The sequence below is a fragment of the Papio anubis genome, chromosome 4 (genome assembly GCF_008728515.1).
Source record: "Papio anubis isolate 15944 chromosome 4, Panubis1.0, whole genome shotgun sequence".
NCBI lineage: Eukaryota > Metazoa > Chordata > Mammalia > Primates > Cercopithecidae > Papio > Papio anubis.
In genome coordinates this window covers 74,953,754-74,979,303 of record NC_044979.1, presented here as the reverse complement: position 1 = coordinate 74,979,303, position 25,550 = coordinate 74,953,754, and the positions used below count along the sequence as shown (strand labels likewise).

Below are 25,550 nucleotides of genomic sequence, written 5' to 3'. Positions count from 1 at the left end.
TGCCCAGTCAATGTTATTTTGTTATAGCAGCCTGAGCAGACTAATATAACTATATTGTTTCTATTATCCTCATTATAATCTTAAGAGGTAGCTAGAATCCCATCTGTATTCAACCCAGATCCCTCAGAACACCCATCTTCCTGAGACTAAGCCTTCTCTCACCTCAGTGAATGGCTGGAGGTGGGTGGGTATTGAAGGGAATGGAGGGACAGGCCAGAAAACGTGCTCATATTGCAATCTGGCTCTCACTGCACAGCATCCGTAATTCCCAGGATAATTCCTGAATGAATCACACTGGAGAAATCCCGGTTCAGACAGTTGTAGCATAGTGGATAGGGAGAGAAGGGAAGGGCATTTAGGCAACTGGACAGAATCAGCAGTGCTGGAGTTCTGTGTTGACAACATGTGTGCACATTAATGGGATGCAGCAAATGCTAATAAGAGGCTCAGTTTTTGTAATGATCTGAAATTCTAGCTTGATCATTTGCAATGTGACATGGCAAGACAAATAAAATGATTTTAAAACAACTTGTTTAAAGGTGTATTCTTATGGCATCCTCTGCATCAAATAGCTCACTTGGTATAGAAATAATCTCCGTCATTGCTGTTTTCAGATGAGGAATCACCTAGAATACGATCTCTTTGCTAGAATCCAGCTGATAATTCTAACATCCCTAGATGTGTCCCAATGATCACTTCTGCTTCTTCATGAGTTGCTTTTTGGAGAAGACTCTAGAGGAGGGTAGATAAAGAAAGAAAGCCGGAGAGGCAGGTTTTCTGCTTCCAGCTTCCTGGGCAAAGCAAAATGAAATTCTTGCTGTTTGATTTAATAAGAATCAGTGTCTAGCTCATCGGATCGGTCATACTCAATTGGCAGAAAAGAAGTGTTTTAGGATGTCTGCATTTCATTTTGGCATGTACACTGATATTCCCTTATGTGTTTTCCGAAAGGCGCAAAGTAGCAATGTTGTGGCACTATTTCTCTGGTCTGATCCATGTAAGTTGTATCTTTTACGTAAGAGTTTAATTTTAACTTTATGTCAAAAGTAAGTTTAAATTTTCCATGATTTTATTCTTCAAAATGTGTATGATAATCTATGTTACACTGGTTGAGGTTTCCTATTCTGTTTTCCCATCCTGAGGTACTTTGAATATCACATTTGAAAACTGTTTAGGTCTCACTCTGGTTTTCATATTCTTAGCCATGGAGTTTATCTGGCAATTATAAAGCACCTACTATGTGCTTTCATTTTGAATCCCAGGAATTCATACTAAATATGAAGCAGTAATTGTCAAAGAACTTTCTATTCTTTTATCTATTTCTCTTTTTTGATCTGTAATCACCACTTCTTAGCCTAGGCAAGAGAAAAGCTTATAAGATGCTTTTTTCTTTTTATCAGCTGGGCCATAAGCAAGTTACTCTTCTTTTCATTTAAAAAAATAAATAAAAATCCTTAAGGAGATTTTAACACTTCTCTGGTCAAAATATACTTTATAAAATTAATGTCAATTAATTTACATCTTTGCATTCACAACTGTTTTGTAGATTTGGATTGCAGACCACAACTGGGTTGGAGGAGGGCCAAAAATTGATGGAGGAAGAAACAAGGTTTATTGAAATAAACTTTACAATTACACTAGAGACTAGAGAAAGTCTTCTTTGCATGGGATTGGGAAACACAACAATAAGGCCCCCATGACTCACCCAGGGTCACTCAGCAGTGTGGTCAGCTAGGAATGGAACTCCAAGTCCCAACTTTCTGTCCCTGTCCTAACCACCAGCCCACACTCCCTCCTATGTTACCGTCACTCTTCACAGGTGGAACTCTCTTTGAGGTTAGCAGGAACCTCATACAGAATCAAACACTTAGCAGCTGAGGCCGTGTGCAGCAATGACATCTGCACCCTTTATAGAATCTTAATGGGAAGTGAAGCCCATGTAGGAATAAAGACAGGGCTTTAAACACTGACACAAATGAGGTTAGCTGAAATTGCAAGGGTTTCAGGTCATTGTCAGTTTCAGGTCATTGTCAGATCCCCCTCTAAAAGAGATTGCCAAGAACAAAGAAACCAAATCAGGAAAAAGTAAAAGTAAAAATAAAAACCTCTGACCAAGCTAAGACTCTAAACATAGCTTTTCCATTTACCTCAATGCAGATAATTCTAAGGTATATATTTCTGATTCTATTCATTCCATTTAAAAGAGAAAGACCACACCACGGTAAGCAATGCAGGGTGGTCAGACACATAATCTAATGACAGTGTGTGGAAGCCACTACAGAAGACAGCAGGAGCACTGCCAGAGTGTGCTATGAGGCGGAGTGGCTGATTTCTATGCAGGGTCCACCAATATTTTCCAAGTATAGACAGTTTTTATTGAAATAAAAATAGAAAATGCAGGACCAGAGCTCATACTAAAAATTCAGTTTAGTAAAGACACCAAAACTGCCCGTGACAGTAGAAGATATATTTTGGCCTTGCTATCCATAACAGAGAGAAATGAAACTGTATACTAAAACCTTTTTATGAGTAGGCTAAAAGCTTGTCAGTCTTTACAAAACACCATGGAGCTGATGTCTGTTTCTTGTGCATTTGCTTTCCACTGACTGAAACAATTCTTTTCTGATCCATTGGTTTTGCTTACAATTATACACTTTTTAAAAATATGAAGAATCAGCAGAGATCAGCAGGAAATGAATAGCTAATGCAATTACTCCAAAATTATAAAAGTACAGTCATCATGAGGTACTCTTGCTACTCTCTACCTCTGCCCTTTTTCTAAGCAATGTATTGTCTAGTTTTGAAATTATCAGAACATCACAGCAGAATGTGGAAGCACGTTAAAAAGACCTGATTTCCCTGAGTTAGTGTCTAGAAAGGACCAGTTGTAATAAGATTTAGCAAAGATCAGATAGGACATAGAAGGAAAGTTATAGGTCAGTGAGTGAGGGCTTTGGTTTTTCCACATATATATTTTAATTCTGTGGGATCTCTAAATTTCCATTTAGGGTTAGAAGGTGGTAAAGATAGCCATGTCTAGAACCATGTCTAATCAATACCTTATAAGGGTACGTGGCCAAAAATATACCTTGAATGGGCTGTACAGCCTTTGCTATCAAGTCCCATGTCTGCTCACGTTTTTAGAAGGCAGCCTGGGTGATGGCACGATGTATGCGATAGAATAAGCCTCAGTTCCAGGACTGGCTCTACTGTTCACTAGCTGGGTAACCTCTAAAGTATAAAATCTCTCAACTGGAAAAAGAGAATAATAACATTTTTCCTACCTCTCTGTTGTACAATCAATGAGATCATGAAGGCAGAAGTGTTGGGAAAATTTAAAATACAGAAACACGTAGATATTGCTACAGGTATCACACTTTAGTACAACGGTAACCAAATTGCCTTTTTATCTTATCCGTCTACCTAACCTCCATCACTATTTTATCTAGGACTTCCCTGGCTGCTGAATGTTTCCTGATTTGATCTCCCAACAGTTCAGAAATACTAAATATCATAGCAATTTTGTTTTTCTTTGGCAGCCAGTGATATTTACCTGGCTTTTATCCCAACTTCATGAGTATCACATGTATCAAAGTGCTGACTACAAGTTTTGGGAATCAACTATTTTACTCAGTATCTTTTGGTAACTCTGGTATGACTACCTTGTTAATATATTTAGGGTACCTCTTGCTTTTTTTGAAATCATGAGTGTATTTTCTTCTCAATGACATATATTGGATCATTAAGGGAGAAACTAAAAAAAAAAATTGTTGGAGAAATGTTTAGTCAATGGTTCCAAAGATACACACACACACACACACACACACACGAATGCCCTTTCAATTAATACTAGTATTAACTATTGTCATGTGGCAAAACAAGTAATTTACAGTTGATTCCTAAAAACCTGTAGTCAGTTAATATAATTAAAATTTAAAAATCATAATAAAGATCATACACATTGATTATAATAATGTATTATTATTAGATTTTTAAAATCAAAGATATACTTCCTGTAATATCAAAATAAAAGGCACTGTTTTTCAAAAATGTGCTTTTCTTTATTTCTTAACCCTCACAGTATTTTCCTGGGAGTTTAGCAAACCTTGTAAAACTGAACAAAATTAGGATTTTGTGCTTCTATGATTACAGAAGGAGCATATCAAGCTGACTTGAAAATCTTAAAAAAAAAAAGAAAAAGAAAAAGAGAAAGAAAGAACTGTTCTTATTTCAAAGGCTCAGAAAATAAAGGTTATTTACCATACAGACCTAGACTTCTTGTTAAGTTGTTTTTGAGATAGCAAATTAGAAAAACATGGCCAGAGTTAGAAGTTACTCAATCTGGTTGAGGCTGGGACTCTATTCCAGCAGCTCCTATTCCCCAAATTATATCTGATAATGCTCTAAAGTCTAAACATATTTTAGTTCAAAAAGATACTTGGCTCTTAGATAGAAAATGGCACTAAGCTTCCAAAAATCAACAGGTTTACCCACCCTTTTCAAATGATGTATTTGTATTCAGAGTAATCTGCCACTCAGTACCTCTGAATTGTAACATTTGAGAAACTGCAATTTTGAGCTGAAATGTTTGTTTTTTATTTGCCTATGCATAATCACAGGATAGGAGCATTAATAAAAGGGTTGGTGTATTGGCCTATGCTGAGGCCTATTATTTAGGCAGAGTCATGGCAACAGAGCAATGCTGAACGTGTCCAAGGGTACCATAATTTCAGCCTGTATTGTGTCAAGTGGAAGAGAAGACGTGTCCGCAGAGAGAAGGAATGAAAAATACAAACATATTTGAAATTAGCTCTGCATTTTCAAACCAGAAACAGCATCTGTATTTCCAAGTAACTCAAGAAATATGGGTGGTAAGTCTTGCCCCATGCCGGCTACAAAAGTATTATCTGTTAAGCAATATGGCGCCCACAAACTTAAAATCGGCAAAATCCATTGAACTGCATTTCCAAGAGAGTAGGAGACTTGAAATGGTAGTGCTCTGAGGATGTCCATGTGGGTGGGCAAGCATATGTTGCTTTTAAGCAGAGGAAGTGGCACACCACGATTTCTTCATAAGTGTGAGGTCTTTATAAACTCATCCTCATGGGGGCTGTTTTAAATAGAAAGAAAATGGCACACAGTCCCCAGCCAAGCTTCCTAACTGTCTGGGGGGGTGGGGGGAGCAGGTTGCCACTTTCCCAAAACATTAGGTTACTGTGGGTAAATTTTCCAAAATTGTCAACAATTTCATTTTTAAACTGAGTTCTTCCTCTCAGCATAAGACAGATGCAATACAGCACAAACTATATTTGGTCTAGCAGGAGATGTAAGTTATTTTTACTACGCTGACTCCTACCTGACAGTGGAAGACGTATTCTGGTGTGGTTTTCTTAAACTTCATGTTCCAAACCAAGGCCACTCCATCTGGTTCATGGGGAGCATCTTCATTGTTGTTGTAAGAAGCCACCATCAGCTCAGGGTACTAAATGGAAGAGGTCACAAAGACGAATTATGCTAAGATGACAACACAAGGAAAGCTTCGTTATTCCTACGTACACGTGGTATACTGCATAGTGTAAATAGTGCTTTCTATGTTCTGGCATACCTAGTATCAGCTTATTGCTGCAACCTCCTGCAGTCTTTCTTCTGCCTCCAACACTCCGTATGTGCTTGTCATACTTACTGGTAACTATCAAACTACAAACATCGCTTTACCTCTCTGTATTATATGACACTTTGTGCTACTCCCTTCCTGCTCCAATATTGGCTTCCATTACATCTTTCTCTCCTGATTTTCTTCCCTGACTTCTCATTTCAGTTCCTGCCAGTTCTCCTTCTATTACATATATTCCAAGGAGGCCTGTTCTCCCTGAGTAAGTTCATCTACTCCAGTGGCTTTAGTAAGCTTAACATGCTGGTAATTTTCAAATCTATATCTCTAGGCTTAATTTCTCTCTGAAATGCAGATTTCATTTCAGAGTGGGGATTGCTCAGGATTGCCCATAGACACATCACTTGCAACACATAGAAAAATGAGCTCATTGACTTCCATACGAAACCTACGGTTCCTCCGTGTTCCCTATTTTAGCATCTTGCACTAACATGTGCCTGGCCCAGGCCAGCTGTTCTACATTTATTTTTACTTCTTTCTCTCTCTCACTCCCATTTACTAAATTTCCCTAATTCCTTAATACCTTTTAAATGAATATTTTCTTTCTATCTTTAAGGACAGAGCCTGCTAACTTAATTTCTTATCTGGATGAAGGCAACAGTTTCATAAATGGCTTCCTACACTGACCTACTCCATTCTTCATCCTTTATTAGGAAGACTTTACAAAATATACATTTGGCTAAGTAATTTCTCAGCTTAAAATACTTTAATGGCTCATCATTACTTTCAAGGCAAAATGCAGGTCACATAGGATCCTTAATAATCTGTCATTTTCTGCCTTCCCTGCTTACTCTCCTACAACCTTCCCTCTTTCTCCCCACCTCCCACACCCTATGACCCAGCCTCACTGGACTAGTTTTGAGGCACACAGGTACATCTATGTACCTATAAGTCTCATACTCACTCTCACTGGGATGCCTCTTATGTGTTGTTTACATAATTAACTCATCCTTTAAGACTCAACACAGGCATCAAGTCCTCCAGACAATCCTGACTTAATCAACCACTTCCTTCCTCGCCTATTATCAACTCCCTTAGTATTATGTGTCTGCCCTGCCAATTAAAGCACATGTCAAATGCATTATAATTTTTTTTCTATACCTATGTCTTGTCACTAGATTGTAAGCTCTTTGAGTGTAGGGACTGGTTTTTATTGACCTCTGAATCCAGGGTCAATTCCTAGCACATAATAAACTTGTGCCAAAATTTCTTTAATTATTTAAAATTTTTAATTTTAGTAATTATGTGCTCAATAGAAAGGCTTTTTATTTCATCCTTTGTTGTCAAACAATGCTAATAATTAAAGGCTTAAATGCAAGAAGCATACCCAGTAAAATAACAAGAAAGACTCTATAGTGATTCTAGGTATTAGAAAGACCTACTCACCCTACATCAACCCTGTCCTGAGTGTTATTAAATAAACTAAGGACAAATCTCATAGGAAGTACTTATGAGTTAGGACACATTTCATGAAAATGTCATTACTACACAGAAGTCTCAAAAGGCAGCCCTATTAAATACAGCATCAGGATTATAGCAGATCATATTACTCTCTTCTTATAATTTATTTTTTTCCTCCTTTTTCATTATTCTATACATATATTTTATGGAAGATTGTCTTTATGAATTTGAACACGGATCTTTTTTTTTCTATTAAAAATAACTAAATCTACGTCTTATTCATTCTTCCAGCAGCCTCAACTAAAGAAAGCTGCAGAGAGTTACAACTTGCTGGTTGTGCAGAGGAAGTATAAGCATACAGTGATACACATGTATGTGGCCACCAGGGGAAGTAATCATTCTTTATTAAAAAACGCTCCTCAGCGGATAAATCAAAGGCCTATTAAGAAAGGCCTTTGATTCAAAGCCCATTCAAAGAAACTAACATCCAGATAAACACAGAAGTCTCCAGACTGTCCATCTGAAGTTTAACTATGTCACATGTGAAAAGGCAACTCTATAAACATCAACACCACTACCACAGGGGCCAAGGAGCGGCCAGATGCTTCTACAATAATATCACCCAGCTGGGTCTCATTGTTGGCACCCACTTGCAGCTTTTCTTTTTCCACTTAAAAATATTTAAAATTATTTAGTTTTAAAACTCCTTTAGAAAACAGGGAGTGCTTTAGTAAACTTATCAGTGAAATGCCATTGGCATAATTTCTATAACTGAGATCGTAAGGCCTAAAGATACTGATTTAAATTTTATCTCATGCAAGTTTTGGGGATTTCAAGGTGCCCTCTAGTATGTCTTTTTCCACTGTTTGTTTGAACATGACTACTCATATTTTCTTTTTCCAGTAAAAATCACTAAACAATTATTTAATCTTAAATGTTGTTCAAAATTATTATTTTAAAGAGAATATAAAGAATTACTAAATTCATGATCATTTGGTTACTCATAGGGCTGAATTATCCAATATTTACTCTAGGAGAATTTTACCTGGAAATTACCAGATATCCTTTCAAGCCCATTTTTTCTAACAACTAAATGAAACCTGGGGGGGCGCAGTGGCTCACGCCTGTAATCCCAACACTTTGGGAGGTTGAAGCCGGCAGATCACTTGAGGTCAGGAGTTCGAGAACAGCCTTGCCAACATGGTGAAACCCCTTCTCTACTAAAAATACAAAAATTAGCCAGGCTTGGTGGTGTGTGTCTGTAATCCCAACTACTCAGGAAGCTGAGGCAGGAGAATCACTTGAACACAGGAGGTGGAGGTTGCAGTGAGCTTAGAGTGCACCACTGCACTCCAGCCTGGGTGACAGAGTAAGACTCTGTCAAACAACAACAACAACAACAACAACAACAAAAACTAGCATTTACTGGAAAGGAAGGAACCATCATGTTTTAAGTGCCCTTTAGGTACCAGACACTGATATGTTAATTCATTTGGTCCTCATAACCCTCTAAGGTAGGCAATGGTTTACTCATTTCCACAGACAAAGAAACCCAGAGCCTGGGTTAAATAACATATTCCAAGCTTTGTTGCTAGTAAGTGATAAAGCAAGAACCCCACTTGAAGTCTGTTGGGCTTCAAAAGCTTTGTCCTTTCCTCTCCACTATGGCATGCCTCAAGTGTCCCCTATAAATATGTAAGGCACCATGGCAGGTAAAATACGTGACATGGATGCCCTGAATAATAGGCTCTTCTCTATAGGAACTTATCATTAGGTGGAGGGAAGTAAGACACCTGTAGAAATAACTACAAGACAAATACAAAAGCAGACCATGACATGTGCTAAGATAGAGGCAGAAGCAAGGTTCTGCAGAAGCATGGGGCCAGGCATGCTGACTCACGCCTGTAATCCCGGCACTTTGGGAGGTCAAGGAGGGCGGATCACCTAAAGTCAGGAGTTCAAGATCAGCCTGGCTAACAGGGTGAAACCATGTCTCTACTAAAAATACAAAAATTAACCAGCCCTGGTAGCTCGCTCCTGTAATCCCAGCTACTCCGGATGGGGAGGCACGAGAACGCTTGAACCCAGAAGGTAGAGGTTGCAGTAAGGGGAGATCATGCCACTGCACTCCAGCTAGGGCAACAGAGTGAGATTCCATCTCAAACATAAATAAATAAATAAGCATGGAAGCTGGTGTGGGGTGTGGCAGTAAGAGAAATTGAAAGGGATTTCTGAGAAGAAATGAGACCTTAAGCCTTGTCAAGTGGGTAGGTTATTAGGACAGATGACAGTAGGGACAAGAGTCCAAAGAGGGGTGCAGGAGACCCCTCTTGGTATCTGGCTGGTTCATGTGACTCTCTCTTTGGAGATTACCCCAGTAAATAGAAGCCTAACTTCCCAGGGATAATTAATTAATTGCAGGGTTGATACTTGACCCAGCTGAGCCAATCACATTCTCTAACCAGAATATTGTAAACTTTGAACTGAGACACAGGACCCGGGAGCTGGCAAAGGGGTCTGGATAAGGACAGCAGCTTATTGGTGAGGTCCCTCAAGCTGCCCAGATTCCTGCTATTTCTAAGTTTTGGTTCTTCATCTTTTTCATGGATTCCCTAACTACTATAATGACTCCCCAGTAAATTCCTCTGTCTACTTAACGTAGCCAAAGGTAAAGTCTTTTTGACCAATACAGTGAAGAAGAATATGTCCAATAGACATCAGGTTGTAGTATTACTATGTGGCTAGGAGGCAGGCTATATCAAGCTATATAAAAGAAGAAAGGCCTGGAAATGCCTCAAGGCATCATCACGGAAGTCACTGAGTACAGGCTAATGATTTTAGATTTTATTCTGGGGGACAAAATAGGAGTCATACTTTGCAGCTAATGATAATACTGCTACTGCTTTTCTCACTACTATGTCACATTTATTGAGTGCTTCTTATGCACCAGACACTTTTAAAATTATCAGTCCTTTATTTTTATTTTATTTTAAGACAGGATCTTGATCTGTCTCCCAGCCTTGAATGCAGTGATGAGATCTTAGCTCACTGCAACCTCTGCCTCCAGGCTCAAGCAATCCTCCCACCTCAGCCTCCCAAGTAGCTGGGACTGCAGGCATGCACCACCATGCCTCGCCAATATTTGTATTTTTTGTAGAGATGGGGTTTTGCTATGTTGCCCAGGCTGTCTTGAACTCCTGGGCTCAAGTGATCCTCCTGCCGTGGCCTCCTAAAGTGTTGGGATTACAGGTGTAAGCCACTGTGTCCAGCCAAATTATCATTCCTTTATATACATTAATTCATTTAATACTCACAATAGGTGTGTGAGCTAGATACTATTATCATCATTTCATGAATGAAGAAACTTAAGCCAAGAGAAGTTAGGCAACTTGCCCAAGTTGATACAGAGTGTATAAGTAATCTTTACAAAGATTAATCTGGTAAAAGTACTTATACTGACTTAACATTATAGAGACTGACATTAGGGAGACCAGTAAGAAGCTGTTTCCTAACATAAGCAAGAAGTAGAGAGCATGACATAAAGTAGGTGTCAAATCCATGTTTGTGGATTTGCATTGCTGTCAATAGTAATCTTTTTGCTATTGTAAATTTGATTGGATTTAGCAACTAACTGAACTGCCAAAGATTACTCAGGTTTGCATCCTGGATGACTGCAGGAGTGGAAGATGCAATTTACATGTGAGAGGAAGTGAGTATACATGGTGGGAGTAAGATCATGAGTCTGATTCTGAACACATCTGAAAACTCTGTCACATGGTGTGTGATAATATTATTGACTCACTGTGCTAAATAATGTTCAGTGGGTGACAAAGTTGACATAATCCTCCAGGTTCCCAGATTTCTTCCAAGGAATGATGTTTGATGATGTTTTGTAAATATTTCAAAGTTAAAGTGTTCTGGTTTAAGAAGCTCAGGAGATCAAAAAAAAAAAAAAAAAAAAAGCTATGCTGAAACCTTATAATTTCTTCCTTTTTCTCCCCTCAGTTCTATTCTGTTACATTCAGGAAATCATCCTAGACATACATGCCACCACTACACACCAAGACTGTTCCTCTATCTCTCTTCTTTCTTAATATCATTGGATTGCATCTAAATCCATCAAAAAGTCTCTTTATCCCATAAGTATGTAATCCTGGTCCTTTGAACCCCACAGAAGTGTTGTGATGTAGGAGCTGAGCATTCTAATCTCTTTTTCTTGTGCCTCATATACAATGCATTTTTCAAAATTGCAAACATTTCCCCCACAGCGTAGGTGGGTAGGTCACACAAAAATAGGGGAAAATAAATGTGGTCTCTCCATGGTAGAGTTTCTGTTATTTCCAACTTACTTCCTCCAACACAAACATCATGCAAGACCCTATGTGGAAACACATCCACGGGCAATGTGGCCCATCACCTACTGAGGCAAGGCAGGGACCAGCCTCACCCCATGCCTCCTCAGGGAGTGTTATCAGCTGACCTGAGAACAAGGGTAGTTGCCTTTGAGGAATGTGTCAGATAAGGTTCCTGTGTAATTCCCCGACTCTGAACAAGTGAACAAGCTGAGCTAAGTGCTTCCTCAGGCTTGGATCTGATTTCTGTGCACACACTCAAGCGTGCTCAGAGACCACCCACACACTGGCGGAAAGCGGTTGGGCAAACCCTGCTTGTCTCAGTCTCTGCACGATCATGCACTGTGTGCTTTGTTGTTTGGATACAAAAAGGGATTCAAGAGGAGAGAACATTCACCCACTTGATGGCTGATGAGGGTCTAGTTATGGGGAATTATACCCCTCTTTTGTTCCCCTGTTCTTCAGTAGGATTAATTGGGACTTATCCATTTTATAGCTCTGCCTAGAACACCCTCTTCTCCCCTCCATTTGTCTAAATCTCAGTCTTCTGAGAAGCGCTGTCTGACCAGAGGCAGATTCCAACCTTCACTGAACTTTGAGAGCACTTGCTATCTGCCCCATATCATTCTGCACCTTTACAAGCTCTTTTAGTTTCAGATCCAGAAGGTCTCTGTGGGAAGCAGTGGTTAACAGCATATGCCTTGGGATGCTAAAATACTTTGGTATAAATCCCCACTATACCATACCCTAGTTGAGTGATTTTCAGCAAGTTACTTAGCTTCTCTGAGCCTCAACTTCCTCAAATATGACATGGAAATAGTAAGGGTGGCTGCCTCACATGACTGTTATGAAGGGAAAATAAGAAAGCCTTCACAGCAGCTGTCATGGTGCTTTGCATAGAAGAAAAATAAATTAAAAGCTAGCTATGACTATTATTCCCAATAAAAGCATCGATAACAAGAAAGCAGAAACTGTGTTGTGCATAAGTGCTTAGGAGTAATCATTCCTGCTTCTCTCACTGTTCTTACGTCACTGTTATTGCAGGAAGGAACACTGTTGTTAAGAATGTGGGCTCAGGCATCAGATGCTTAGGTTCAAATTCTGATGTCACCACACTAGGCTGTGTGTTTGCATATGTTACTTACCTACTCAGTGCCTGGTATATTGTTACCTAGTTGAGGTGGCTATTCGGCAAAGTGGCTTTTGGTAAATTTGCCTACTTTCACTCTGAATGCCACACTGATGGGCTTAAATTTCCTTTTTACGGGTAATGGGGAGTTTTGGTCCAGGGAATGAAGAGATCAGGTTTTTTATTGTTTGTTTGTTTTTTTGAGACGGAGTCTCACTGCGTCACCCAGACTGGAGTGCAGTGGCACAATCTCGGCTCACGGCAACCTCTGCCTCTTGGGTTTAAGCAACTCTCCTGCCTCAGCCTTCTGAGTAGCTGGGATTACAGGCATTTACCACCACACTCGGCTAATTTTTGTATTTTTAGTAGAGAAGGGGTTTCACCATGTTAGCCAGGCTGGTCTCAAACTCCAGACCTCAAAAGATCCACCCGCCTTGGTCTCCCAAAGTGCTGGGATTATAGGCGTGAGCCACCGCACCCAGCCCAGTGATCCGATTTTTATTTTAGAAAGATTGTTTGGGTAGATTTCCATAGGGGAAAACTGTAGGTGGACAAGCATGAAGGTAGAAATATCAGTTTGAAGGTTAAGAATAGTATTAGATGATGAATATATGAGTGGAGACGTGGAAGGTCTTGGTGACAGGCTGGGTCTAGAAGACAAGAGGGAGTTGGCAATGTTGATGAAAGTTCTGCTTTAGGGTCTTGGGTATATTGTGGTGCCTTTAACATAGAGATCATATAATAGGTAAAAAAAGATTTGGGATATATGAAAATAACGAGTTAATAGTTCATTTAAGATTCTATGGGACAGCTAGAATGGTGGCTTTGTCTGGTGTACAAAGTGAAATTCAGCAGGGAGATTGGGCAGGAGATACAAACAGGCTATTCATGGTTGAATCCTTAGCAGTGGAAGAGATCTCCTGCAGAGAGCACATTGGGAAGAAGAGCAGTGGTTGAGGGCATGACCACAGGGACCTCAAGGATGGTTAGAGGAAAAGGAAATCTTAGAGAAGTCAGAGAACTAGGAGAGAGTAGAGAGAGTAGTGAGAATTCAATGGGAAGAGGATATTTCTATAGGCACAAGGACGCTGACTAAGCTGCCTGACAAAGAAAGGTCAGGACAGATGTGGGCTTAAAAGTATCTACAGGATTTGACAAGTAGGAAATCAGTGGTCATCTTAATGGAGCAGTTTCATGGACAGAACAATTTGGCTTCCTGTTTGGTACCTAGCACATAGTATGTACTCAATAAATACAAATAACTGAGTAGAGAATTGAAACTGAAACCTCAATAAAATGAGGGGGGAAAAAACCAACAAGCATAGAGAGGAAATCATAGGCAAGTAAACGAATCTCTTTTTTTTATACAAATGCCATGAGAACACAAGCCCAGTTTGTCCCAGCCCAGCAATAATTCTTACCTGGAGGGACCAGTCCATACAAGTGACCACTCGATGCTTGGACCAATGCTCATCATAGAACTGACGGTTGAAAGAAAGATTGGCTCCAGCCTGAACATCCCTAGGAGGATTTAAACATCAGAGATAAATATGGAGCTCTTTCTCTATGCTGCTCATATAGAAGCACTGATGTGGCAAAAGCCTGGCACACAATACTCTCTGAGGCTGAAATGTTAATCTAGGCTACATACCCTGATCAAAATTAAAGAACTAAAGATGGTCTTCTTTTTTTCTAACCTGGCCCAGAAAGGGTTTCTGTGTCTTTTCAAGACTATTATGAAATGTCAGATTTGTTTCAAGTTCCCATCTTGACCAGTCCCAAGCTTTCTCCAACCCTGCTTCAGGCAAGAGCCTCTCCCTGAAAGGCTCTGGCCTAAAGCAGGGTTTATTAGAAATCTCTGCTATCAAGGGAGCACAGCACACCACAGGATTCTTTGATATCAATACTACCTTATTTGTCCTTAGACCAGAAATGATATGCATGTCTTTATTTACTTGTAAATGCTGATAGGCTGTAGCAGTAGTCTCCTCACTCAATAGTAAGTGATAATTTCTACCATGAGACAGGCGTGGTAGACAGTAGAGGATTCACCAGATATGTTCCAGATACTTATCACTTCTGCCACGGACCAAAACAGCATCTGAGTCTAGGAGGATTACACTTTAGCCAGTGTTTACTTGGCTGACACTCAACTGGCCATAACACCTCCTTCAAGGAACTCAGTGCTGGTTATGCAGTTGCTCCACAAGCTGAGTATTTAAATCCAGTAATGTTTGCTCTAGGCCAGGAACTATGGGATCTGCATAAAAAGCTGCCTAAATTGCCTGGGCTTTGGTTCAGAAATTCTTCTACACCCACCTTTCCTCTGTTCATTTGCTTCAACTGCTGGCTTGCACCCTGCATCACTTAACTTATATGGCTCTTGTTCAGATTGGGTGACCTGGCTTCCAACAAGTTATTTGGGCTCTAATTAGTAAACCTAATATGACTTTTTTTTCTGCTAACCCTTCCTCAGCTCTGCCATTGCAAACTCAGGCCAAGTCTGTGTGTATATATATACACATACACACACACACACAAACACACACACACAAGTCCTGCCAGGAGCCTAGGATAATACGGAGCCAGCACACAGAGGGAAATAGGGCCAACAAAATCAGTAAGTCATAGAAAAATGGCTTCTCAAAAGAACCCAAAGATTGCAGAACATATATATTCAAAATATTATTGTCTCTTCAAGGCAGTCTAAAGATGCCGCTTACTATTGAGAACATGTTCAGGACTCCCTTTTGAAATTGGTTTTCACGCCTCTGTTACATTCCCTCGAGCATCCTCAATGATGATAAGACATTGTCCTTTAAGAATGTATTTGGATTTTAGAAATGGCAAAAAAAAAAAAAAAAAAAAAATCAGGGCTGATGAAAAAGGCAAGAGACCCTACCTTCACATATCATTCTTGGCCAGAAGAGATCTGGGGCTAAGAACAGCTATATTTATGTTTATAAGGCTCATATAATCCCTCCTATTCTCTCCATGATGATGGTTGACAGTCATGGCCTTTTCCAGTACCTATGCTACAGTCACAGAGGAAGTCATTTAGGGACACTTGCTTTTATTGATTAGCTTTGTTTTGCCTGTAAATATATTCTTGCATATATTAATATGTTTCCTAAAAGGCATATACACATATGCATACTTTTGTGGTACCAAATAGAGGAAACATTTTCCAGTCTCTGTTCATCATTACCCACATGAGTTAACTTCTCCCATACCTCATGTTTATTTTCTTCAATTTACTATTTGCTTGGACATCAGGAATAAATCTAGTAGATACAACATGAATCTCCTTTGCTGCTTATAAGAATGTTTTCTCAGAGGATAATGCATGTGACTCTGCAGTCTCTATCACCTGGACTGTTCCCCAGATATCAAGTTCAAAAGCATTTCACAGAAGCACATGATAATTACAAGGAAGCTCTAAGCCAGAAGTTACCACCAAAGCCCAGAGTCAAAGCTGTTCAGCAAGATAAATTCCAAAATTTCACCCTCCTCTGATTTCTTAATTTGGAATTTTCCTAGTCAGAACATAAATAAATGTAGAATTAACAGATAACTTACGCTATTTTTTAAAGAATGCACACAAGAGACTAACCCATCTTTTTCTTCTAACTCTCGGCCGCTGTAGTCAAAAAAGATGTCGGAATCTTCAGCCAGGGCTCTTTCAATTACCCGTATTGTCCGATCAAAAAAGATGAGAAATTCCTCTGAATGAAGGATCTGCTGTTTTTCTTCCTCTGTCAGCTCTCTTGGAGGGGCTTTATTGATTTATTTTTTTGTAAAAGAGATTGTTAGGGAAGGAAAAAGGGACAATTAAAACTTATCAAGAGGAACCCAACTCTTGAGAGAGACTGCTTATCAAAGGCATGGCAAGACACAATGAAACAAATCATTGCTAATATTGATTCTAAATTATTTATAAATTCCCACCAAAGGCTTCTGCAGATGTCCCCACAAAAAGACTGCATATTTGGTCCAATTATTATTTTGAAGAGTTGAAGAAGATTACAAATAAAAATAGATTGGTGTGTTTTTAGCAATCAGTTTTTTTTTTTAACCTAAAAGCAGCTCAAATATGGCATAATAGATAAATTCACAAAACTATGTATTTATATATGCTATTGTACCATTGTCAAGCTGGCAACATTAAATAATTAGGAACACTGTATAATATGATCCACACAGTACGTTTCCTCTTTCTACTGAGTAAATTCATAAATTCATTTTATTTTAAATGGTTAGTTGGTAAGGCTGACTGATTGTTATATAGATTATATTCAAAAGCAGAAATATATCATTCCAAACCTGCTTTCACTCAAGATCTTCCGTTTTTAAACAAACACATGGAACAAATACATGCTTCTATAAAACAACCCACAATTGTTTTTCTGCCTTACCTTTCTAGCATGATTAATCTTATCGAACTAAATTTGAAGATAGAAAATGAGACAAAGAGATCAAATAACTAGCAGTATGTCATAGTTTCTGAAAGTGAGCTCACCTTGGAGTCACCATCTGGTTACATAAACCGTTCCTTCAATTGCAAGTTTTACATAAAACTTTAGGGAAGGGATTAGGAACTCCCCAGTCTGAAAAACCCTCAAGGGCAGAAACTGTCAGCTGAACCTTTGTGGTTCTTCGGGAACCCCAGTTCAGCTCTGGTGGAGAGAGCCTTCAATAAACTTTTCATTGGTTACTCTTTCAGTTAGTAGTACAGAAGCTCCTGAAGTTAAACTTACAGGAGGAGGGTAGTGCATTACAATCACAGGTGGAGCCTCTGGTGGAACCACTCACCCACAGGGTTTTTCAAGCACTTCCACAACCATCCTAATAACCAGATCGATTTCTACCTGGCCACATGGTCAGAAGAATCTTTTTGGTACTATCACCTGTAGCATAATATTTTATGAAAGTGTTACATAATTTGATTAACTGTATTTTGAAGCCTAAGAAATCTGTAGTGTCAAGAAGCCCTCCTACAGAGTCAAGTCATGGCAGTGGATCCAATGTTCATAACAGCTCCCTCTTTCTAGCCTCCCCTTCCCTGCCCCAGACCATGATGCAGGGGGTCTGGAGAAACATGAGAATCTCTATTTGTACAAGAAACTAGAATGATCCTGATGTAGTTCGTTCACACCTTAAGAAATGCTCTCCAGGTAATATTAGGGCAACATGTGATTCATCCATTATAGCAGAAGAATTTCTCCTAACATACCCCACATTGTAGTTTTGAGCAGCTGTAAATAAAATTAGAAATATTTCTTTGCTGTCTAAGTCTCCGGAGCCCTAAATATTCCAGTGTGTACTGGGACTTTCCAAGGACTCCATCAACTTCTAGTGAGCAGTGCTGCTGAGACACTAGTTTGTGAAATGCTGAATCAGGCAATGTGCACACTCAGACTTAAGCTAGGTAGTGGGAAAATAGGTGGAGGTCATAAATAACACAAAGAACTCTATGAAAGCAACCTGGAATCAAGCACCCTGCCATATGCTAGCTTTGATTCATTAATCAATGCACTGAAGCTCTCTGAGCAGTAGTTTTATCTATGAAATGGGGATGATACCTAAACTTTAAGTCCGGTTTAAGAATTAAAGCTAAATATGCTGGGCTTCAATAATTGGTGATGAAGTAGTGCTTTACTAGTCTGCTTTCTAAAACTGTTGTAAATGAGACATTTGAATTATTTCACTCCAGAATATAATAAAACTACATAATGGAACTAGGCAAAAGGGGAAAATACCCTACAAAATGATAGGTCCATTTTGTTTTGGTTAATACTGTTAAATAAATGAATAAACCTGACTAAACAAGAATACTATAGGCCAAGAAGAATGTCTTATTTAAAAAGACTCACTTGGCTTTGGTCACTGTTAATAGATGACTTGAGACACACTTGAAATTAAACAAAGAAGTAGGAATTTTTCTCCCTTATTTCTTTTTTTATGATATTAAAAAATCTTTCTAGTCTCTGTTTATCTTTTCTAACCACTTCTATTTCACCTGTATCTTTCCTTACAGGTCCATTACCTTGAATAAAAAATAGTATCTATGTAATTTTCTGTAATTTTTTTCTTCCCTGTAGCTTATTGTCACTTTGATCTCAGCTTTCAAGACACACAACTTCTTCTCTAACAGAAACATAAATGGCTGATCAAAGTGTGCTTGTGGAGGCCAAGTTCAGGTAGGTGGAGCACTAGCCTCTCCAGATATTATGTTTGACAATACAATATTTGGCTTGAAATTAAAATGCTACCGAAGCAAACAAAAGATATATTTTATATTAAGCTTTGATGTCGAACAGGGATCAAATGACATGATTTGTTAGCAGAAAATAATCAGATGCATGTGCAGATGAGTACTTTTTAAAAGTTATAAACAATATTCAACTTAATTAAATAGGGCCATAGTAATTTTTGATTGTATAAACAAAACCTCTGATACTTAATCTTTAAATTGATAAGTATTTTTCAATATCATGAAAACACAATGGAGTATCCAGGAACCACAACCAAAAGGTGTGTTCAGAGATAAAAACCTCTCTAGGCATCATATTTCATGAAAGAAAATTGGTTGATTAATGGAGCCCACAAAGTTCAAAATACAGGACTAAACAAATAGAATCGGAATTGTTTTACTCCAAGAAAAATGCCAAATTCTACCTGAAGTATCTGTTTCTACAGTTTTTCCCTATCCCTGGAACCTAATAAATTATTTTTTAACAAGTTCATGGCATTAAAAAGGTAGGAATTTAATAGCAAAGGGCATACCAAAACAAAACATGGGCATGGATAATAGTTTTTCTTATGGGTTAAGCAGAAAATACTATTATAGCAGATTTTTTCTTTGTTTGTTTTCACAACACAAAACATGGGATGTTTCTGCGAAGAACTGACAGCTAACAATACTTTGTGCATTTAAAGAGCTCTTTAAGAAGAAGTACATTCTACTCTATGAAAAGTAGAATGCATGGATATAACTTACATATAATCCAAATGATAAGACAATTTTCAAATTTACCAAAATTTAACCAGTTATATTATTTTATACCATGTATGAAAGAAATTTTGCTGAATACGTGAAATTCAGAAGACAGCCTAATTCTATCAATTTGTGGCCCGCAAAATTAAAATCAAATATAAATTTCATTTAGGGTCCATTTTTTAATTGTGGAAATGTTAATTTTCTTATTTTTATATATGAAAATACTTTTAAGTGTATCTTTCAAGCATGACTGTATCTCATTTGCTGTGTTTTCTTGACCTTTCCTGCTATCCTCAATGTATACTTTGTCAGTTTGTCTTTAATTAATTTATACTACTTTAAACTATATCTTCTGGATTCTAGCCTTCTTGTGATTTTTTCCCTCTATAAAAATGTACAGTTTATAATGAAGTTCACAACTTATATTGAGATTTTAGTATCTCATTTCTATGTTAAAAGTTATTTTAAAAATATCTACCACCAGTATGTCTTCACTTGTTTCAGCACTGTTGCTTTAAATTTCAATATAAAAATTATTCAAAAATATTTTTCAAGAATCTCTAAGAGATAAAAAATAAATAAACCCATGTAGCCAGGAAAAACATTAGATTAAATAAGGACAGTGGCTCTCATGGGAATTTTACAGTGAAATCAGTTCATAAACAGCAGCAAGAAAACCAAACCAAACTAAAAGCGAAGGATATCTTTCTGTGAAGTCAATGTGAGGTTTATGAGTTGATTTCGTATTTACAAAAAAGTTAGGTTCCCAGTTGTGTTGTTTTGAATTTCTAAACATGAAGACATGAGGACACTGACATATGGAAGTTTTCTAAACTTTGATTACAAGCTAAAATATACCTGCTTTTTTCCTACTCTATGGCAGAAAAAAGTGAAACAGTAATAAATCAAGACTGCATTTCTTTACTGTTTAATGCACTTTGATGTCACACGGGCAAAAATGTCAAAAGTTAGTGAGTACTGATTGTTTTCCCCATGTCCCCCTCAACACTTTTTTCTTCCTTTTCCCTCAAAAAAAAAAAAAAAAAAAAAAAAAAAGCCAGATTTCTCAAAAATGTGTTCCCTGGTTTGAAACTGTGTATGTCAAGTTTCAGCCCAGAGCAAATTTTTATGGCTGAGTAATAAATCCCTGAAACGCAGGGTTCATAATGGAAGTGCTGACACAGCCCTAACTACTATGCAGTCGTGTGAATGGCGCCACGATTATATCTGCTAGAGATTCTTTCAAAAGTTTGCAAAATACTGTCTTGCTTTAAAAAAAAGCCAGAGTTTGATGCCAACATAAACATGCTTTTAACCCATTATGTGTTAATTTGCAGAAGAGCCATTAATGGAGAATAAGGCACACAGTGCAGCAGGAACAGGAAATGTTCTTTCAAACTTCTTTTTGACTTTTAACATGACTTTAATCAATTCCATGAAGCATGAGTAACAGTTAAAACTGAAGGGTGTTTTCACTTGGAACTTAAGAAGGAGGTTGCTTTGCTTTGCTGGAGAAGATGATTTGGAGATTGGGGCTGGGGTGGTGGTGATGGGGAATCCATGCCAAGACACACAAAATATACCCCAGCTCCTTATCACCAGGTATATTTTAAGAATATTTTGCAAAGGGTAAAGGAGTACTTTAATAGATCCTGACTTATTTTGTACCTCACTACACCTGTAATCATGATATTCTATTCGCCAACTTTTTTTTAAAAGATGTTTTTAGTATAAGTTTAAATGTGAGATCTCTTTGATCAAATTCATTTAGACTCTCAGAAAGAGTAAGCCTTGTGTCTTCTGTGAATGCCACTGTTAAAATGCTGAATCTTCTCCTAAACCTCAGTCACACCCTAGAACTTGACAGCGATTGAACTTCTCAATGTCTGAGACCTAGCACAGTAACAGAAAGAAGACCTTTTATGATAGTTATCCAACGAGTTTAGAGGACTTTGCTTGTATCTCTATTGATAGTTTCACATTTTTTAAATGTACTAGCTGGGGCCCCTGTAACCATGTTCTTATTTCAAAGCTATGGGCTATGGCAAACCTAAGCACAGAAAGCTGGGGCTCCCAAGGGCATCCATCCCACCAGGGTAGAAACCAGTTATAGACCCAGGCACTGCAAGGCAAGACTACTAATGATAATTTAGCAAACTTTTATACAGCACTTACTTTGTGCCAAGTATTGTTCCATACTAGCCCTGTTGAGTTTTTTAAAAACCTGTTTGCCAGATGGGGAAACTGAGGCAAAAAAAGGTTAAACTAACTTAGTCTGTAGTGATCACTCAGCTAATAATCTACAGAGACAAGATTTGATTCCAGGTAGTGTGGCTCCAGAGGCTATGCTTTTTCATTATTATCTCACACTGGCTTTTAGATACCTGAGATTGCAAAAAACAAACCAAAACTAAATTAAACACCCACACTCAGACACACTTCAAATGAGCCTCAATATGAAGTGATTTTTAATAATTTTCTACAATTGTGGCTGGGCGCGATAGCTCACGCCTGTAATCCCAGCACTTTGGGAGGCTGAGGCAGGTAGATCATGAGGTCAGGAGTTTGAGACCAGCCTGGCCAGTACGATGAAACCCCGTCTCTACTACAAATACAAAAATTAGCCAGGCGTGGTGGCACGCACTTGTAATCTCAGCTACTCGGGATGCTAAGGCAGGAGAATAACTTGAACCTGGGAGGTGGAAGTTGCAGTGAGCTGAGATCAAGTCACTGCACTACAGCCTGGGACAGAGCAAGACTGCCTCAAAAAAAAAAAAAAAAAATTGTCTCATTTAACTTCATATGATATGGATGTCATTTGTAATAGGTATTTGGGCTACTCTAATTTTCTCATGAGAGCACAAGATGTTGAAGTGAGGACTTGGGATCAGTATGTATCAATTCCTACAAAAGACCCCAGTGCTGAACATCTGCCACACTGTGCCAGAGCCACAACCATCTTTAAAATTTACAAATCAAATGAGCTTCGAATCAGAGTTATATTGATCTATACTTGGGACACTCAGTAGGAAATATGGAAGAACACTTTTAATCTACATTCAGTTCTCAGGTCCCACTCTCCATTTGCCAGCAAGTAAGACAAGTTCAAAATTCTCTTCTGTCTCCATGGGCTGAGAATCTCAAGGTAATACAAGGTTGGGTTTGTAAGGAAATGTCACCTGCAGTATTTCCTGTCCCTCCTTTTTTTTCTCTCTTTTCTTTCTTTCTTCTTATAGGTACAGTGCTATCATGAGGAGGGCAACAGGGTAAAATGTACACTTTGGATTTAACTCTAAATCTTGGCTCATGTACTCATACATTATGTATCCTTGGATAAATTTTTAGATCTCTCTCTTCCGAGTTCTCTGCCTATAAAATAGGGGTAATAATAGTATCTGCTTCAAAATAATGTTTTAATGAGTGAGTAGTATCTGTGGAGTGCTTAGAAGAGAGCCAAGGGCATAGTGAGCCCTTAATAAATGTTAGTTAATATTATCACCAGAACATGTAAGAGGTTGTTCCTCCTTATACAGGCAGAGTTGCAGAAGAAAAATTTTAATAGCAGAGTTACTAGCGTTGATCACTATTAATGTTTCTATGTAGATCACATGAAAACACTTTAGAATTTACTGACAAAATAATTATATCTAGTCCTTTGCTTTACTGTTATCATTGGGAATATATGGTTCTGTGAACAAGATAACATCGCAATTCGTAACAAGTGTTACTGGAATTGTGACTAGAATTGTTACTGAAATTGTGGACGTTTTGCACTTTATTTGCCTTTATCAGTCAAGAAATAAATGACTCTTGCTTTGGAGATTACAGTTTATGTTGCTAACTGTAATGTATTGTACAATCCTAGAAAACCTTCCATATAGGGGATGCAGATTCAATTTTTACTTAGCTCTATAGCCTCTTATATCAGTAAAGGCAAACAAAACAGTAAGATGATTACTCAATTTATTTTCCATACCATACCTTCCTTCACTTCCTGTTTTTTGTCCTGATTTTCCAGTTCTGAGTCCTGGCCAACTTTAGGTTCCACCATTTCCTCATCTTCCTCATCCTCTAGAAAAAAGAAAGAGAAAAATACAATATTTTCTTTCCTCCAAATCAAAGTCTTTGGTTGATAGTGGGAGGTAGGGGTAAAGGGTAAAGTTCCAATCATTTAGGGCAACATCTAAGTAAATCAGTCCACAATGAATGCCCAAGATAAATGTTCATGAATTTATGAATAAATTATCTCCAAAAGGGGCCTCTTTGAAAATTTCCCCAAGCTGTTGAGAAAACCACACTGAAAGGGCACCTGTACATCCAGCTCCAGGCCCTTACCATGTGGGATGTCTTGAAATTGCCTCCCTGACCTCTGAAGCTTCTTCGAAGATGGCCCAGGAATAGATTTTAAAATGTTTCCACCTGGAGCACATTTTCCACAGGGGACACCTGTTGTACAGATGACTCATTTCCAATTTAATTCTCACCAAATTAATTTGTTTTTGACCTACAGGAAAGGGTTAAATACAGGTCTGACCCCAGGTCAAATGCCATTGGCAAGTAAACAACCAAAGGAAGGGCCCCCAAAGTCAATGCCATTGGTCTGGGAGAAAACAACTCAAAATGGTATTTACACATTCAGAGCAGTTCATGCATTAATGTGAATTTAATGAGACTAACAAGTCGACTGAGTTGGCTACCCCTGCCAGATGTTACAGTGCCCTTCCTGCCCTATGCAAATGTATGCTCATTTTTCCTCTTCTCTCAACTTGCCTTTCCTAGAGGCCCCTTCCATTATAGAGTGTTTGAAAGCATCAGGCACAATGCAGAAGGTTTAGGGGAGAGTCAAGGTGTCACAAGAAAATCCAAATTATAGAAAATAAAATGATATAAAAAATAAAATTTGCTTTCGGTCTTTAAATATGGTATTGTACTCCATGCAGGTTATCGATTTCATTGGTTCAAATACAGTTGAAAAGAAATGACTTTGCTTTTCTCTCTACCCCATATATTTGCTCATTCAATAAATATTTACAGACCTTCTATAAAATCCCAAGCTCTGTGGATAGTCCCATTTCCATCACAATAAATCCTGAGATTCATCAACTCAAAATTTCAGCACCAATCGCTTAGAATACATTATAAATGCATATTTAAATTCTCAAATAAATAAATATATCCTGAAAAACAACTTACAAAATTCTAACTAATATTAAGCAAGTGATTTGTGGAAGGAATATCAATTTTAAAAATATACATATGTAAAGCATAGCATTGCAATTTAGATATTAGAATTTTAAAAATATGAATTTTAATTGAAATATTATACTCTATAGGCATGCAGGTAGACTGTGGAGCCAAGCTCATTACTTTATAACCACACTATATATATATATATATATAAGAAAGGAGGTAAAACATTTTAAAGAACTGTCATTTACTATTCACACAAACCCCTAAGGTCACATTTATTAAATGAAAAGTCGCACTTAAAATTTTGAAATGAACACTGTTACCCAGACTTTTAAACAAATAAATCTTTAAAAAGTTAAGTTACAAATAGCATATCTATGTCCTTATCCATATGTCAAGATATTAATGCTATCTCATCATACACACACACAAAAATCCATTTGGAAAGTCCTGATCAAAATATCCATCTCGACATGATGTATCTTCCTGACCCAAGGACTAAACACAAAGTCTAGTGAAGATCTAGCTGGAGAGGTTTCCTCTTTCAGTAAACCTTGGATGAAGAGGCAGTTTTCAAAAGGCCTCTCAGCTGCCGGTAAGTGGCTTCATTTCTGAACCTTCTGGAGACATTTCTTTAACAGATTCAGCAGCCATACCCTGACACTTATTAAGTACAGGGCAAATACAACAAAAACCAAGGTAATAAGGCCAGAACTATAGGTTGAACTGTGTCCCCAAAATTCATATGTTGAAGTAATAAACCCCAGTACCTCAGAATGTGGCCTTATTTGAAGATAGGGTCACTGC

The 25,550-nt window shown here is 38.1% G+C and overlaps 1 protein-coding gene across 8 annotated transcripts in view; it reads right to left on the bottom strand.

The window, feature by feature from the left end:
* DYNC1I1 (dynein cytoplasmic 1 intermediate chain 1) overlaps positions 1-25,550 on the bottom strand; it is a 316,442-nt gene that overhangs the window by 97,349 nt on the left and 193,543 nt on the right. For all 8 annotated transcript variants that reach the window (XM_017956939.3, XM_017956940.3, XM_009203370.4 and 5 more), the window contains 4 exons: positions 23,535-23,624; positions 16,167-16,329; positions 13,975-14,074; positions 5,357-5,482 (listed from right to left, as the gene is read on the bottom strand). In XM_017956939.3, the coding sequence (XP_017812428.1) occupies positions 5,357-5,482; positions 13,975-14,074; positions 16,167-16,329; positions 23,535-23,624 (479 nt within the window). The remainder of the gene's footprint in view (positions 1-5,356; positions 5,483-13,974; positions 14,075-16,166; positions 16,330-23,534; positions 23,625-25,550) is intronic.